The sequence below is a fragment of the Thalassophryne amazonica genome, chromosome 13 (assembly GCF_902500255.1).
Source record: "Thalassophryne amazonica chromosome 13, fThaAma1.1, whole genome shotgun sequence".
In the NCBI taxonomy this organism is placed as follows: domain Eukaryota; kingdom Metazoa; phylum Chordata; class Actinopteri; order Batrachoidiformes; family Batrachoididae; genus Thalassophryne; species Thalassophryne amazonica.
In genome coordinates this window covers 85,876,562-85,895,219 of record NC_047115.1, presented here as the reverse complement: position 1 = coordinate 85,895,219, position 18,658 = coordinate 85,876,562, and the positions used below count along the sequence as shown (strand labels likewise).

At 40.0% G+C, this 18,658-nt stretch overlaps 1 protein-coding gene across 1 annotated transcript in view; it reads right to left on the bottom strand.

The window, feature by feature from the left end:
• shtn1 (shootin 1) overlaps positions 1–18,658 on the bottom strand; it is a 244,496-nt gene that overhangs the window by 219,223 nt on the left and 6,615 nt on the right. The window contains exon 2 of the mRNA XM_034184229.1: positions 8,252–8,304. Within this exon, the coding sequence (XP_034040120.1) occupies positions 8,252–8,304 (53 nt within the window). The remainder of the gene's footprint in view (positions 1–8,251; positions 8,305–18,658) is intronic.

Sequence of the window (18,658 nt, the reverse complement as noted above, 5' to 3'; positions counted from 1 at the left end):
CAGTGTTGTGCACAAGCGCGCACAAAACCGTTGCAGCGGGAACACAGTGCCAGCAGCTGGAGCATGTGTAACCACATCTCACAGCTGCTGTAAAAAAAAAGAAAAATACATGACACCCACAGGATTTGAACCTGCAATTTACAAAAGCTCTGATTACCAGACGGAAACTTTATCACTGAGCTACAATCACTGTCTTATAACAGGAGCATGAAATGGCTAAAATTAACAGAGATAAACATGTTCAAAAAAAAAAAAAGAAAAAAGTGCTGTGATAACTGACCAAACGGCGTTTGTTTCACTGTATTTCTGCTGATACATGACTGAAAGTGGCTTATTTGTCGCACTGTTGGCTTGTCATATGGTCCTGGGCATGCTGCTTACAGGACACGCGTGTGCTGTCAGACAGACGTGACATTCAAATCGCCTGCCCGCATGAACTGACGGTCCGTCTTGGGAGGGTGTCGTGACACGGACCCACAACAGGGGGCGTTAATGAACGGACAATGGATAAGCCAAAAAGTAACAATTTAATGTTGTGAATCGCAAGGTGGGGGTGTTTCTCTTATTTATAAATCTAGGTTTAGCTTATTAGCTGTTAGTGTCACAAATATAGCTCGTTTGAACATCTGATTCTCTGCTCTGCCCACGATGCTAGGTATTGCCAGTGGTGGGCACAGCTAACCAAAAAGTTAGCTTCAATAACAGCTAATCAGCTAACTGAAAAGTTATCTTTTATAAAGCTAAACCGATAGACCACCCAAAAATTTATAACTTTCAGTATTGCTTCTAATACACTTGCACCTACTAACAAGCTGATTTTGAGTTTTAACACCACGATCGCTTCTGGTAGCATCAAAGGCGACCACAAACCCAAACAATGAGTCAGCACTTCTGTCTTTGTGCACCCTGCCCACTGCCGGAAGCTCCTGTAAAAACCAACATGTTAATGTGAGGTGTGTGTGTTGGTGTTAACATATAAATGTTAACACCAACACTTATATATATTACTTTGGAACAAAGACGACAGACAGTGTTTGACATAAACAGGACTCTAAAGAGCAAACAGGAATTGACTGCAATGATTCCAACTGAAAATAATGGAGAAGCAACTTGGGCTTCTTCTGGCATTTTTACATAAAACAAACAATAACAACGTCTATAAACCTAAACAATATATTCATGAGAGTTTTAGGCACAATATACAAAGAGTTTAATGCTGTTGTCCGTGTGGAGCCTGATCAGAGCATCTCAAATGCATTTCTGTCTGTCGTGAATGTACTGAGATTACCCATAATGCACCTGGGCACAGCATGTCCACACTAAAACCTTCTAAATTAGTGCATTACTTTAAAACTAAAACATATCTGATATTTTCACTTTATAAAACTTCAGATGTGACGTTAATTTAAATAACTTGTCCAATATCAGTTTGGTTAAAATTTTAACCATAAGTTAAAAATTTATGCCTCTGGATGACCTGGGTGATATTGCCAGTATATCAGTATGGGGTCAAAAGAAATGAGCTTTTTTTCTTTTCTGTGACCAGTTCTCCTTTGCCTGTACAGAATAGAGTGGTTTCTTCTGGAGTCAGCTCTCCTCTGTTTGCAGGGGGTACTTCACTTCACTTCACAAAGGAGCAATGAGCTGTACAGCAATGGGTGTACAGAAAAATACAAAAGGAAAAGAAAAGAAAAGAAAAACACGCCAGACATTCAATACACAAGGGGGACACAGTACAGATCTGAATCGATGGAAATGGAACCGAGTTACCTAACGCGATTTAACGCGGTAGAACTGCACATCTACTACAACCCATTTAACAGGTAGGTACTTAACTGATTTTAGACTTAATAAATGTTTGTAATTGTTAAACTTTGTTCACCGTGCCTGCAAAAATATGTTAGCGGTGTAAAAATTGTCGGACCAAAACTTATAGGAAGATCATTGGTCCGATGATGGTTTTCAAAGTTATCTGAAAAGATAATCGGATAATGAAAAAATTAGCATTGATAATTAGCGGTTAGCAATTAGATGAACTGTGCCCATCACTGGGTATTGCCAAGGTCACAAGAATAAAAAATCAGATGTATTATTTTATCACTGTATATAGGTCTCCTGTCCCATACTCTGAATTCTTAGATGAGGAGGATTTTCTTAAAAAGAAGACCTGAAACTTCAGCTACAATTTGCCAGAAGGTACATCTGAGATGCAAGCCTAGATTTAATGTTTTGGTGAAAGAAACCCCTCCTCTGTACCACTTCATTACAAAGCTATATAACAATGGATATAAAATGCAAAACATGCACTGTGCACAATTTCTCCAGTCACAGCCACAGATGCCTAAAACCTCTTCTGGGTTGTCTGGGTGTCTTGGTGGCTTTCCTCACTCTTCTTCTTCTTGCACAGTCACTCAGTTTTTGAGAACTGTCACAGATTTACCATAGAGTGCCAAGCTGTTTTTACATCAATTATGAAGAAATACAAAGTCCAAGACATACTGTATTCAGTGACTTGGAAATGTTCATGTATCTATCCCCTGACTGAAGAAAACTGGCAAAAAATGTATTTACATGCATTATACCAAAGCATTCAATTATTTATGCAACTATCATCTTGGCCAGTCACAGCCAGTCACAGCCACAGATGCCTAAAACCTCTTCTGGGTTGTCTGGGTGTCTTGGTGGCTTTCCTCACTCTTCTCCTTCTTGCACAGTCACTCAGTTTTTCAGAACTGTCTACTCCAACAGATTTAATATAGAGTGCCATACTGTTTGTATTTCTTCATAACTGATGTAAATAAAGTTCAATACATATTCAGTGACTTGGAAATGTTCATGTACCCATCCCCTGACTTGTCTGAAGAAAACTGGCAATAAAACTGATTATTTACTAGGGGTGCCGGAAAAAATCGATTCACGTCCGAATCGCGATTTATTACGATTCTGAATCGATTCAAAATGTCCAAGAATCGATTTTTCAAAAGCATTTTTTAAACATTTTCTTACTTACTCGCTGCATGTACTGTTTGTCAGGCAACGGCTTCCGTACTACAGCATCCCCGCGCGGGGAGGGTCCGGTGTGCTTCAAACATTCGTGAGCTGCAGCTTAGCATGGCGGACGAAGAGCTATTTCAGCCAGCACCGTCTTTGCTGAAGGCAAATGTTTGAGCGAATTTTGGATTTTATTATTTGCTGCCTAACAAGGAGCTTGACATGACTTATGCAGTGTGCAAAATCTGCAAAATGAAAGTCAAGTACTTCGGAAACACTTCAAATCCGCAAGCCCACATGCTACGCTGTGGCCAGGAGCTAAAAGGAGCGGAGCAGCAGTATCTGCCGACTACTGACCAGCGCTTTGCTAAACTGCCTGCCAACTCTGAACGAGCAAAGCAGATAAGTAAATTTACATCTAGAATCACTTGATTAACCTTGTAAAGCTGTATTTTCTTAAACATAAACATTTTTTAAGTAACATAACTATTTCGAATCGTCACCAAGAATCAGAATCGAATTGAATCGTGAGTTGTTGTACGATTCACATCCCTATTATTTACAGGTATTATACCAAAGGGGCTGATTACTTATGCAACCCATCATCTTGGCTGTTATATTTTTAATTCATTTATATCAGGTTGTAGAGATTTACTTTCAGTTTGGATCTAAGGAAGATAATTTTAGAAATTTTTATATTGAGAAGCCTGATGTACTTGTGTTTACTGTATTTGAAATGCCATAAACAAATTAAATTGTATGAAATACCAAGGCGTTGAACACTTTTGCAAGCCAGTGTATCTTAGACTATAAGCATGCATTACTGGCTACAAAGCGGACCTATTACTCTGATTTGATCAACAAAAACAAGCATAACTCAAAACTCTTGTTCGACACAGTGGCAACACTTATCCACGGACAACCAACTGTAGTTCGCTCTCCTTTTACAACACAAGATTTCCTGTTTTATTTTGAGAAGAAAATGCAAGACATTAGATTAAACATATCCCACCATGCCTTAACCCAGCTACTACACCCTGCTATTGAGTTGGGCACCATCACTGAAGTATTACCTAGATTTACAGAATTTGATAGTATTGCGATAGGTGTGCTGACAAAACTCTTAACGTCTACGAAAACCACAACCTGCTTATTTGATCCTATACCAACAAAACTGTTTAAGGACCTGTGGCCCACTCTTGGGCCGACTGTGCCGGAAATTATTAATCTCTCATTAACTTCTGGATCTGTTCCTAAATGTTTCAAAACTGCAGTGATTAGTGCCCTTGCATGGTTGATGTCATACCTGGCCAGTCGTTTGCACTGTGTTTTGTACAATATCACTACCTCTATCTTTAGTGACATGAAATTTGGGGTTCCACAGGTGTCCATCTTTTCTCCCTTTATATAGCACCGCCAGGGCACATTTTGCAGCATTTTGGGATTACCTTTCACTGCTGTGCTGATGATACTCAGTTATAAATGCCAATAACTGCTGGTAATCTCGTTCACATAAAATCCTTAGAAGATTGCCTTGCATCAGTGAAAAGCTGGATGTCTAGTAACGTCCTACTTTTAATCTCTGATAAGACTGAAATGATGGTTCTTGGTCCAGCAAGACATCGGCATCAATTTCACCAATTAACCCTTAGTTAAGGGTTATATGCCTCATGTGTCATACATCACATTGACAAAGTGAGGCACCTTGCATAATTTTTGATCCTACGTTGTCCTTTGACCTCCACATTAGAAATATTACGAGGACTGCTTTCTTCCACCTGCGAAATACAGCAGAGATTCGTCCAATCCTGTCTATGGCTGATGATGAGACCTTGATTCATGTGTTTGTCTCTTCTAGATTGGACTACTGCAATGTTTTATTTTCTGGATTACCGCAGTCTAGCATTAGGTGTCTCCAAACAGTTCAAAATGCTGCAGCCAGACTTTTGACATGAAGCAGAAAGTTTGACCACATTACACCCATTTAGGCATCCCTTCACTGGCTTCCTGTCTCAGTGAGATCAGATTTTAAGGTTCTGCTACTAGCCGACAAAATTGTTCACGGACTGGCACTTCCTTACTTAGCTGACCTAATTAAACCTTACGTACCGGCCCGGGCTTTGCGTTCTCAGGGTGCAGGACTACTTTCAGTCCCTAGGGTGAATAAAAAGTCTGCGGGTCACAGAACTTTCTCTTATCGTGCCCCAGTTCTGTGGAATGATCTCCCTGCGTCAATAAAACAATCAGATTCTGTGGAGACTTTCAAGTCCAGACTTAAGACGCACTTATTTTCCCTTTCTTATGGCTAGCATACTGACATAGTGTGTTACTATGCTTTTTACTCTTTTAATTAATTTTATTAGTAAACGGAGCATGCCGCGGCCTCAACTTTATCTAAAGCCTGGGTGTTTTAGTGAAGCTCAGGGCTAATGGCCGGCAATCACCTTATTATTTCTTCTGTTTTTCTTGTTGCTTAATGCTGACAAATTACACTGTATTTGTTGTCTTTCTGATGCTTGATTCTGCTTTTGTTTTTCTCTTTTCTCTCTGTTTGAGGTGCAGCTCCATCCAGAGATGGGTGTGGTGTCTGTTCCAGAAACCCTCCTGTCCTGTGCACTGGCAACATTTCCTGTATGTTTGTTTTGTGAATTGTTTTGTAATTCTAAAATTATAAATCTGTAGAATGGCCCAAGCAGAGGGTCACCCCTTTGAGTCTGGTCTGCTTGAGGTTTCTTCCTCAGAAGGAGTTTTTCCTTACCATTGTTACTCTGGGGGTTGGTAAGGTTAGACCTTACTTGGGTGAAGCGCCTTGAGGCAACCTTCTTGTGATTTGGCACTATATCTATGGAAATACATTGAAATAGAATTTTCTTTTCAGCATTTTCTCCAAAATACAGATTCTTCATGTTTGAAAGGTCACTCTCGCTTTTTTGAGGTGCAAAGATGCAGATATGACTCAATATTTTTATTTTTTTTTAATAGAGTTGTAAATTTGTGGAACAGCCTCCCTCATCATGTGGTAAATGTTCCAAGTGTTATTACTTTAAAGAAATACACTCAACAAAAATATAAACGCAGCACTTTTGGTTTTGCTCCCATTTTGTATGAGATGAACTCAAAGATCTAAAACTTTTTCCACATACACAATATCACCATTTCCCTCAAATATTGTTCACAAACCAGTCTAAATCTGTGATAGTGAGCACTTCTCCTTTGCTGAGATAATCCATCCCACCTCACAGGTGTGCCATATCAAGATGCTGATTAGACACCATGATTAATGCACAGGTGTGCCTTAGACTGCCCACAATAAAAGGCCACTCTGAAAGGTGCAGTTTTGTTTTATTGGGGGGGATACTAGTCAGTATCTGGTGTGACCACCATTTGCCTCATGCAGTGCAACACATCTCCTTCGCATAGAGTTGATCAGGTTGTCAATTGTGGCCTGTGGAATGTTGGTCCACTCCTCTTCAATGGCTGTGCGAAGTTGCTGGATATTGGCAGGAACTGGTACACGCTGTCGTATACGCCGGTCCAGAGCATCCCAAACATGCTCAATGGGTGACATGTCCGGTGAGTATGCTGGCCATGCAAGAACTGGGACATTTTCAGCTTCCAAGAATTGTGTACAGATCCTTGCAACATGGGGCCGTGCATTATCCTGCTGCAACATGAGGTGATGTTCTTGGATGTATGGCACAACAATGGGCCTCAGGATCTCGTCACGGTATCTCTGTGCATTCAAAATGCCATCAATAAAATGCACCTGTGTTCTTTGTCCATAACAGATGCCTGCCCATACCATAACCCCACCGCCACCATGGGCCACTCAATCCACAACATTGACATCAGAAAACCGCTCACCCACACGATGCCACACACGCTGTCTGCCATCTGCCCTGAACAGTGTGAACCGGGATTCATCCGTGAAGAGAACACCTCTCCAACGTGCCAAATGCTAGCGAATATGAGCATTTGCCCACTCAAGTGGGCACACGACGAACTGGAGTCAGGTCGAGACCCCGATGAGGACGACGAGCATGCAGATGAGCTTCCCTGAGACGGTTTCTGACAGTTTGTGCAGAAATTCTTTGGTTATGCAAACCGATTGTTTCAGCAGCTGTCCGAGTGGCTGGTCTCAGACGATCTTGGAGGTGAACATGGTGGATGTGGAGGTCCTGGGCTGGTGTGGTTACACGTGGTCTGCGGCTGTGAGGCTGGTTGGATGTACTGCCAAATTCTCTGAAACGCCTTTGGAGACGGCTTATGGTAGAGAAATGAACATTCAATACACGAGCAACAGCTCTGGTTGACATTCCTGCTGTCAGCATGCCAATTGCATGCTCAGTCAAATCTTGCGACATCTGTGGCATTGTGCTGTGTGATAAAACTGCACCTTTCAGAGTGGCCTTTTAATGTGGGCAGTCTAAGGCACATCTGTGCACTAATCATGGTGTCTAATCGGCATCTTGATATGGCACACCTGTGAGGTGGGATGGATTATCTCAGCAAAGGAGAAGTGCTCACTATCACAGATTTAGACTGGTTTGTGAACAATATTTGAGGGAAATGGTGATATTGTGTATGTGGAAAAAGTTTTTGATCTTTGAGTTCATCTCATACAAAATGGGAGCAAAACCAAAAGTGTTGCGTTTATATTTTTGTTGAGTGTACTATGATTATTTTTACACTGTTATTTGATATTTATTTGATGACTTTTACTGTGCTATTCATGAGTTTTATACTGTTATATTTAACTATGATGTTTTTTTAAAAGACGAGTGATGTGTGCTTTTATTGTATTTTTATACGTTTTATGAATAATTAATAATTACTGACCATGATTTTCTGCCACAGTTGCTGACACTTTGCATGCTCTTATCAATAATATTAGCAAGTTTTGTCCTGAACACGATTTAAAATCAACAACAACTTCATTCAAGCTACACTTTCAACATGTTTCAAGGAGATAACTTGCTGACGCCACGGCAGAAACCAAGAAAACATGCTGAAACCGTTCTTTACAAGCATATCTGGTATTATTGCTGGCAGACGCCTGGAAGTAAATTATCCCAAGTCTCGTGGCCGAGTGGCTGAAATCTTGAGGTCGCAAGCTCACAAAGTGAACACGGTGTAACGAGATCTTTAGTTGCAATTTCAGTCTCTCTACTTCTATGATAAAATGAAGTTTCCACCACAGCTGATGTCACCTCCATACTGATAACCACAGTGCAATCATGAGCCACACGGTGACACTAACCTCTATGGCTGCTGTTTGGTGCTTCCTCTGTAGGCCTTCGTACTCCTGTACAGCTGTGGGAAGCAAAGGACGCCAGTAAGCCATCTTTCTCAGATGAAAATATCAATAAACCAAATCAACATCTTCCAACTAAAGAGTGTGGACCTCCTCTGGACATGTGATAACTTCTCATGGTGTGATTACTGCAGCATGAGCACTGTCACCAGATTCTTACAGCTTGGAAAACACCATCACTCATAAAGGCATTTATTTTTAGTGGAGCTACAATAACTGGAAGGAAAACCACATTATATATAGTTACTCAAAAAAAAAAAGCTTAGTTCCTGTATTTAAAAAAAACTGAATCACAGTGGCAACTGTGACCTACAGCTGGAAGAATAAAAGGTTTCTGTCTTCATGAAATGTAACACAGCACACACTGAACTATAGGACTTGGTGATTCTTGTTGCTTGACCTCTTGCTGAGACTGTCGTGATGCACCATTCTGCCAAACAAGATGTTTTAAATGTTCAGATATCATCCACTGTCATGAAGAGTTATGATGATGTATTTTGTGCATAGTGATGATGTCCTTGCAGGTTCAAGACAGCATTTTGCAAAGTGTAACACATTCTTGCTGATATGAGAGAAAAATAAATGCTGAAAAACCACCAAAGTGCTATCACAGACATGTGGAGATTAATCACTATGAATCGGTATCTAAATACAAACGTGCACGATCCGAGTGCGTCGATTCATTCAGTGTGCATCCATTCATTTGACGGGTTGAATCGTGTTGCATCGCTCGCTGCTTGCTTGCATCAATTTTTTTTCTGATGCACACTGACTGCACCACGGACAGAAGCCAGAAAGCTAAACGATTTCCTTATCGCTCCTTCAGTTTGGGACACCGGCGCAGTGGAGCAGCCATTGTTTTTGAGGGTGTTTATCGGAAATGATCATTTCTCGACGTTGATTGGAGACTGGGGCGGGTCTGCTTCAAGCAACAACTCGGGAACATGGGTGAATCGTATCGCATTGTAAGCATCGTCATGTATCGCTATATGAATCATATCGCTGGTAGTGTATCAAGATGCATATCAAATCATTGTCATTGATGAGATTCACATGCCTGTGCTGGCACAAACGCAAAGCCCACCATACATCACCAAGAAACAAGCAAAACATGGTGAAGACCAAGCAACAGCAGACATTCTTCTTCTTTATCTGCATATATTTAAAGGTGATTTTTACCATTCTTGTATCTCATCAAGGTGTGAAAAGAATCAAAATTACAAGGATTAAGTGAAAAATTTCTTCAAATAAAGCAAGCAATTACAATAATTAATAAAAACACTTTTTCCGTATGTATTTAATGTATGGTTTGCAAGGGCGCAATTTAGAACTAGAAATTGGTGGGGACAAAGTGCGAGGCCCACAGGGCCAAAGCCCATAGGCCGGGGGTCTGGGGGCTGTTTTAGGCCCCCAGAAGCCAACGGTTTCTAGATCAGCTCAGATGCATTCTGAGCATCCAGAACAGTAATTTTAATGTTTTGAGAAGACCATAACGTGGACACCATTTGACTTATGCAATTTGAAACTGTGGATATAAGTACTTTATTCTGAGAATAGCCAGCACTGATTTTATTAACTTCCTGGTGTAAATAAGGTATCACCACATGTGTAGAACTCAAAAAGTATGATAAGTTGAGTTCTCATTAAAAACAACTGTAATGTGGTAAAATGTATTCATAAATATGAAAGAACAGGCTCTTAATAATTATTAACTATCTCATACTGTATTTTTTTTCTCAAGATTTGTTTTTGCATAAGTTTGAAAAAACAACAGATCATAAGTTTAGGATAAATTACTTATCATGAATTAAATTTTCGAAGTGGCACTCATACTGAACATCAAGCAATAATTGCAGATGGGCTTTCTGAGGTCCCAGATAGCTTTTCTGATTTCCTTTTGTAACTTTCAGAATTTAGTAAATTAGCATATGGTCCACTGATATTTATGTGTAGACACTAGTCCCTAGAGGCAACTATTTCTGGTTTCAAATCTGGGCAAATGCAGTCCCAGAAAATTCCAAATGTGACAAACAAGAAACAGGTGTTGTAAACAAGTCAATGCTGCTAAAAATACAAACTTGCAGAAACAAAGATGCTACAACCCCTGGCAAAAAGTATGGAATCACTGGCCTCAGAGGATGTTCATTCAGTTGTTTAATTTTGTAGAAAAAAAGCAGATCACAGACATGACACAAAACTAAAGTCATTTCAAATGGCAACTTTCTGGCTTTAAGAAACACTATAAGAAATCAAGAAAAAAATTGTGGCAGTCAGTAACGGTTACTTTTTTAGACCAAGCAGGGGAAAAAAAATATGGAATCACTCAATTCTGAGGAATAAATTATGGACTCACCCTGTAAATTTTCATCCCCAAAACTAACACCTGCATCAAATCAGATCTGCTCGTTAGTCTGCATCTAAAAAGGAGTGATCACACCTTGGAGAGCTGTTGCACCAAGTGGACTGACATGAATCATGGCTCCAACACGAGAGATGTCAGTTCAAACCAAGGAGAGGATTATCAAACTCTTAAAGAGGGTAAATCATCATGCAATGTTGCAAAAGATGTTGGTTGTTCACAGTCAGCTGTGTCTAAACTCTGGACCAAATACAAACAACATGGGAAGGTTGTTAAAGGCAAACATACTGGTAGACCAAGGAACACATCAAATCGTCAAGACAGAAAACTTAAAGCAATATGTCTCAAAAATCGAAAATGCACAACAAAACAAATGAGGAACAAATGGGAGGAAACTGGAGTCAACGTCTGTGACCGAACTGTAAGAAACCGCCTAAAGGAAATGGGATTTACATACAGAAAAGCTAAACGAAAGCCATCATTAACATCTAAACAGAAAAAAACAAGGTTACAATGGGCTAAGGAAAAGCAAATATGGACTGTGGATGACTGGATGAAAGTCATATTCAGTGATGAATCTCGAATCTGCATTGGGCAAGGTGATGATGCTGGAACTTTTGTTTGGTGCCGTTCCAATGACATTTATAAAGATGACTGCCTGAAGAGAACATGTAAATTTCCACAGTCATTGATGATATGGGGCTGCATGTCAGGTAAAGGCACTGGGGAGATGGCTGTCATTACATCATCAATATATGCACAAGTTTACGTTGATGTTTTGGACACGTTTCTTATCCCATCAATGGAAAGGATGTTTGGGGATGATGAAATCATTTTTCAAGATGATAATGCATCTTGCCATAGAGCAAAAACTGTGAAAACATTCCTTGCAAAAAGACACATAGGGTCAATGTCATGGCCTGCAAATAGTCCGGATCTTAATCCAGTTGAAAATCTTTGGTGGAAGTTGAAGAAAATGGTCCATGACAAGGCTCCAACCTGCAAAGCTGATCTGGCAACAGCAATCAGAGAAAGTTGGAGCCAGATTGATGAAGAGTACTGTTTGTCACTCATTAAGTCCATGCCTCAGAGACTGCAAGCTGTTATAAAAGCCAGAGGTGGTGCAACAAAATACTAGTGATGTGTTGGAACGTTATTTTGTTTTTCATGATTCCATAATTTTTTCCTCAGAATTGAGTGATTCCATATTTTTTCCCTCTGCTTAGTCTAAAAAAGTAACCGTTACTGACTGCCACAATTTTTTTTCCTGATTTCTTATAGTGTTTCTTAAAGCCAGAAAGTTGCCATTTGAAATGACTTTAGTTTTGTGTCATGTCTGTGATCTGCTTTTTTTCTACAAAATTAAACAACTGAATGAACATCCTCCGAGGCCGGTGATTCCATAATTTTTGCCAGGGGTTGTATTCTGACATGGTTTTGCACATAAGACTGACACGGTTTGCACATAAGACTGGCATAGCATGTTTCAAGTACACACATATATGTCAAAAGGTGGGGGGGACATACCATATTCTGTCCTCCCTGGTTGAAAAGGTGGGGGGGACATGTCCCCCCTATCCCCCACCAAATTGCGCCCATGATGGTTTGCATGATATTCCGAATATTCAACCACTTCAAAAATCCTTTTTGAAATAAACACCCACAAGACACACACACACACACAATATATATATATATATACTTATATATATATATATATATATATATATATATATATATATATATGTTTTCAGTCGTGTGACTATCCGAGAAATTGTGGATGAGCCTGGACATGCCAGAACATGTCCTGTGAGGCTTCATCACGGCGTTGCTTTGCGTCATGCGGCTCCACCGCGACGCGCGGAACTCCTCCGCACGTCTGTCTCAATGTGCCGAAAAACTGCTGATGTCCACGTCTTCCGCAATTCCTGTGCTAGTCAGATGACATACCGGATCAAGACAGCGTCCAGTTTAGAAATGAACTGCACATTCCACTGTTACAGGAGTTTTTATCATGGAAAGAGGAGCGGAGTTCCGCACGTCGCGGTGGAGCTGCATGGCACAAAGCAACACTGTGATGAAGCCTCACAGGACATGTTGGGGCTTGTCCAGCTCATGCTCAATTTCCCGGATAATCACACGACTGAAAAGCAACCGGAAGCCGCCTGAAAGCCATCTCAAAGCCGTCCTGTGAGACCAACGCGGAGGTGGTTTTGTGCCGCATCATGAACGGCATGGTGGCACGTCCCTCGGCTTTTCTTTCCATGAAAAAACTCCTGCAACAGTGGAATGTGCCGAAAAAGTGCTGATGTCCACACCTTCTGCCTTTTTGTGAAAGTCAGACGACGTCCCGGATTAAGAAATGATCTGGTTGTTTCAGCGGGGTTTGAGCCTGTCGATCGGCGCTCGGAGCGCTGCGCGCTCTCAGCAGCTGTGGGCAGTCTTGAAACCGTCTGGATCACTCCTTAATCTGTGTAATCCCCATAAAATCGTCCCTGAAAGCCATATTAATTTTCCGAACAGTGTCCACCTGGAGGTCTCTCACAGTTTCTGGAAAAAAATTGATGCAGCAAAGCTCCAAATCGTTCAGACATTTATTCACAATAAAAAAACGACGAGAGGGTGGACCAGTGCTCACACAAAGCCTGCTCACAGGCGAATGACGCAACCGACAGGTGTGAAAAAACTCACGCATGCGCACGAAGGTTCAAGCTTGGCTGATGCAATCACACGTGATTCAAATCCATATGGTTTTTGCAAAAAATAATAAGGTCCGATACTTTTCTAACAGACATCGCATATATATATATATATATATATATATACATATAGGTTTGGGCACTCCTGATAATTTTCATGATTTTCCTTTAAAAATCATTGGTTGTCTGGATCAGAAATTTCAGTGAAATATATCATATAGCAGGAGAACATACTGATATTTGAGAAGTGAAATGAAGTTTCTAGTATTTACAGAAAGTGTGCAATAATTATTTAAACAAAATTAGGCAGGTGCATAAATTTGGGCACCCTTGTCATTTTATTGATTTGAATACATTTAGTACTAATTATTGGAACACAAATTGGTTTGGTAAGCTCATTGACCCTTGACCTCCTTACACAGGTGAATCCAATCATGAGAAAGGGTATTTAAAGTGGCCATTTACAAATGCTTCTCCTCTTTGCATCTCTTCTAATGAGTGGCAACATGGGAGCCTCTAAACAACTCTCAAATGACCTGAAAACAAAGACTGTTCAACATTATGGTTTAGGGGAAGGATACAAAAAGGTATATCAGAGATTTCAGCTATCAGTTTCCACTGTGAGCAACATAGTGAGGAAATGGAAGACCACAGGCACAGTACTAGTTAAGGCCCGAAGTGGCAAGTCAAGAAAAATCTCAGATAAGCTGAAGTGAAGGATGGTGATAACAGTCATAGTCAATCCACAGACCTGCTCCAAAGACCTACAACATGATCTTGCTGCAGATAGTGTCTCTGTGCACTGTTCAACTGTACAGCTCACTTTGCACAAAGAGATGCTGTATGATGCTGTAATGCAAAGGAAGCCTTTTCTGTGTGCAAGCCACAAAGGTTTGCTAAAGCACATTTGAACAAGCCAGCTTCATTTTGGAATAAGGTGCTGTGGACTGATGAAACTAAAATTGAGTTATTTGGGCATAACAAGGGGTGGTATGCATGACTGAAAAAGAACACAGCATTCCAAGAAAAACACTTGGTACCCACAGTAACATTTGGAGGTGGTTCCATCATGCTGTGTGGCTGTGTGGCCAGTGCAGGTACTGGGAATCTTGTTAAAGTTGAGGGTCACATGGATTCCAGTCAGTATCACCAGATTCTTGAGAACAATGTTCATGAATCAGTGCGAAAGTTGAAGTTGCGCCGGGGCTGAATCTTTCAACAAGACAACGACCCAAAACACAGCTCAAAATCCACTAAGGATTTCATGCAGAGGAACAAGTACAACATTCTGGAATGGCCATCTCAGTCCCCAAACCCAAATATTATTGAAAATCTGTGGTGTGATTTTAAGCGGGCTGGCACCTGCTAATTTTGTTTCAAAAATTGTTGCACACTTTCTGTAAATCCTATCAATTTCATTTCACTTCTCAATATCACTGTGTTTATCTGCTATATGATATATTTAACTGAAATAAATGGGAAAATCCAATGTGCTTTATACGATAACGACCGTCATCTGATTATGAGAAATAGGATATACACACCTGGATTTCTTAACAATGCGCTGATTTCTTTGGTACACGTAAACCATTACTAACATTTATATCATTGCTTTACATCTGCGCATGTGTAAAAGCAGTTGTCACTCACATTTTCAGAGGTTCAGCAGGATGACCTGTTGTTTCATTGAGCATCATAGCATCCTTCATCAGATCACAAAGTTCTAAGAGTTCGCTGTGTCCATAAAAATTTGAGAGAACACTTGTACGGCCCTGTTTGTTGTGTCAGCTTTCCAAAGAGCAAATGTCTTGGTGATCTATGTGGTTTATAGACAGATATATTAAAGTTGAGCAGAGATTCCTTAATCCATGAGGTCACACGATGTGACGATACAAGCAGTGGAAATGAGATTCCTCAACTGGGTACCTGAGGTTACACCCCTGGACAGGATGAGAAGGTTGACTATCCTGGAGGGACTCGGAGTATAGCCACTGCTTCTTCACATTGAAGAGAGCCAGCTAAGGCGATTAGGGCACCTGGTGAGGATACCTCTCTGGTCATCTCCCAAGGGAGATCTTCTAGGCACGTCCAACTGGGAGGAGACCCCGGGGAAGGCCCAGGACATGCTTGAAGGGTAATATTTCCCAGCTGGTATAGGAACGCTTCAGGATCCCCCGGGCAGTTACAGAAGTTTGCAGAAGATAGGGAAGTGCAAGATGATGTGATTGGCCTGCTGCCTCCACAACCGGGACCCGAATAAATGACAGAAAATGAATGAATGAAACGTATGTACTGTATTGAAAAACCAGTAAGGTGACTTGCCCCTTGAAAAAAAAAAATTACATGCAATTTGATGCAATCGTAAGTGAACAGGTATTTCTGAATCCCATTTTCTTGCTCATTTTAGTCATAAAAAGCATATTTTGCCATATTGGCAAGTTGATGGGCCGACTACTTGTTCTGTAACATGGATTACAACCACAATTCCAATTAAGTTGGGGTGTTGTGTAAAATGTAAATAAAAACAGTATAGTGTATTTATTTATTAGAGCCTCCACACGGGGCACCAAAATATATGTAGTGGATATTTAATAAAGCCTCCACACAGGAGCACCAAAAGATTTAACCATTTAGTTAAATCTAGATCGGCTCACACCGGAGCACCATAAGAGGGTAGTGAATAAGCTGTTTAACTACCAAATTGAATTAGATTGGGTTAGGCCCCATCTGATGCTGTCACCAAAATAATAAAAATTTAGGGTTTATATACTTATGATTTAATTATTATTTGGGGCACCACCTATTATAGCATAGGTACTTTCATTTAAACATTCATTAATTTAGCAGTCTCAAAATTAATTAATCAGTCTCAATTTGAATTAATCCGTCTCAATTTAATTAAATCAGTCTCTGATCTGAAAGTCTGAATTCACAATACCGATGAACCAAGGGTTTCCTTCTGAACACAAAATAACCACAGCAGAAATATTTACAGTTTATTTACAAGTAATGAACAGTTTACTGGCATTTTCGTGGACAGTGATTAAATAAGTTCATTAATGGAAGCAATTTTCTTACTCACTCATGAGACGTTGAAGAGAGAGAGAGAGATAAATTTAAAGACTTTAAGTGAATAAATCTGATTAGAATTAATGATGAATTGAATCCAATATTAAGAAAATTATTAACAAACATATGAATATGTTTAAAAGGAAGCCACTTTTGTATCCATTGACAGCAAACCCTTTCCTGGAACCTTTAAACTGGGGTCACTTAGCGGTCCGTGGATGGTGGTTCGGAGGGATCTGTCCGTCGTCCGTCCATCCGTCGTGCTCACTTGGGTCAAGGGGTTAACTCAGCGCTCTCCCCAGGCGATCCCAAAGGCTTGTGTCAGCTTTACCGACAGGATGGCTGATGGCTTGAAATCAGCACCGTTGTCAGCTTGCAGAAACCCAGAGGCAGAAGGTGTTTGTTGAAAATGGTTCTGGTAGCTTTTAAAAAGTTTGCTGGAGTCAGATTTAAAACTCTTTGTGAATTTAGGAAAAAAAAAAAAACTTTAAAAGCGTTGAAAACAAATAGCCAGACAGAAAAGGAGAGTCACTTTCTGTAAATTCGCTATTAATTTAAAAAGTTCAGCTCGGAAATTCTCTTAAAATTCAAAAGACTTGACGCACCTTAAAGCGTCAGGTTAAAACTTTGTTAAAATGATCAAAAATGAACAAAGGATGAATGCCACGTGGTAGCTTTAGCTTAGCTTAGCATTGGGGCCTTGGCCCAAGAATAAAAATTAAGCATTTAAGAAAAGAAGAGAGAGAGAAGAACAGGGAGAAGCATTGCCGGCAGAGAAGAGAGAGGCAAGAATCTGTTCTAACTTTTTAAAGGGGACTGACGTCACCAAACTCCATGCATTTAGGGTGTGTAATCTCACAGAAACTTCATGTGGTCACAGTGCAGACACAAACGATTCAATTATTTAAACACAACTATTTTGTTATACTATAGTTCTAAGACACTCGAATGGATACACATTATTAATCGTCACTGAAACACATCCTTTGGATAAACCAGAATATTTCACCATCAACAATATTGATAATGCAGAAAGATCACACATCAGTTAAGGAACACATGTCAATTAAATGGAATGATTATATGCAAAGTATTTTGTTTGACTAATCAATACCAACACCATTAGAAGTCTTTATATATGTGAATCAAAGAATACTGATGCAATTCCTTTATTTTAAAAGAATGTCTTTTCCTTTGCTTAGACCTAAGTATAATAGCTGGTTGTGAAGACTCAAAGATTTATGGCCACATCTTGTCGTGGGGGAAGTTTTGCAATCTTGAGAGGTTCTGGCCTTAGCGTGAGGCCATAAAGGTGGGTTCTTCTGGTCTGGAGAAACTCAGATTCTGACGTGAAGCCATTATAATGTCATGTAATTCATAATGACTGAAAATTCACTGATAAAAAGGCAAAGGCTCCCCTTTGAAGAACTTTGAATTACAGTTTTGTTTTGCTGTGAATCCCAGTGTTGGCCCATGGGGAACATCTCCAATCTTATCTGAAGATCTCCAGATGACTTAGGAATTTCTCAACTGAGAGGGAAAACACAGTCTTTTGTCTGCAGTTCCAAACTCAGGTTTTTGTTGGGACAGCGTTAATATATTTATTTAATTAGGGCGAATCAAGGCCATGGCACTACAACAGAATACGATGATTTGCAAATCCTCTTCAACCTATATTCAATTGAATACACCACACAGACAAGATATTTAATGTTCAAACTGATAGACTTTATTGTTTTTTGTGTAAATATTTCGCTCATTTTAAATGGATGCCTGCAAGGAACTAAAAATAGGCTTTACAGGTTGTCTATGTCAACATTTTTATTGAGTCTTAAAGTAAAATATGAAATTGATTACTGGATCCTTGGTCTCTGGACATAAATAGAAATAAACAAAATCTGTAGTTTTTGTCAAAAGCATTTCCTTTCAGTATTAATGAGACAAATTTGACCCCCACCGCTTTTGAGCTGAGCTCCTGCAGCCAGCTGCGCCTGCACGTCAAGATGCAATTCATAAAGAACGGAGGACGTCTCATTTTGGGAAAAATAAAATGGTTTTGGTCGTTTGTAGTTTGTTGTCTGTACAATGTTTGGAAAGAGGTGTCATTTGATTTAAAACAAATTCACTTTGAAGTTGAGATTCACTTTGAAGTTATTCATTCCAACCAAAATCTATTTCTCCAACTTTACTCAACAGAGAGCCACAGTGTTTGGAGCTGTGCAGTCC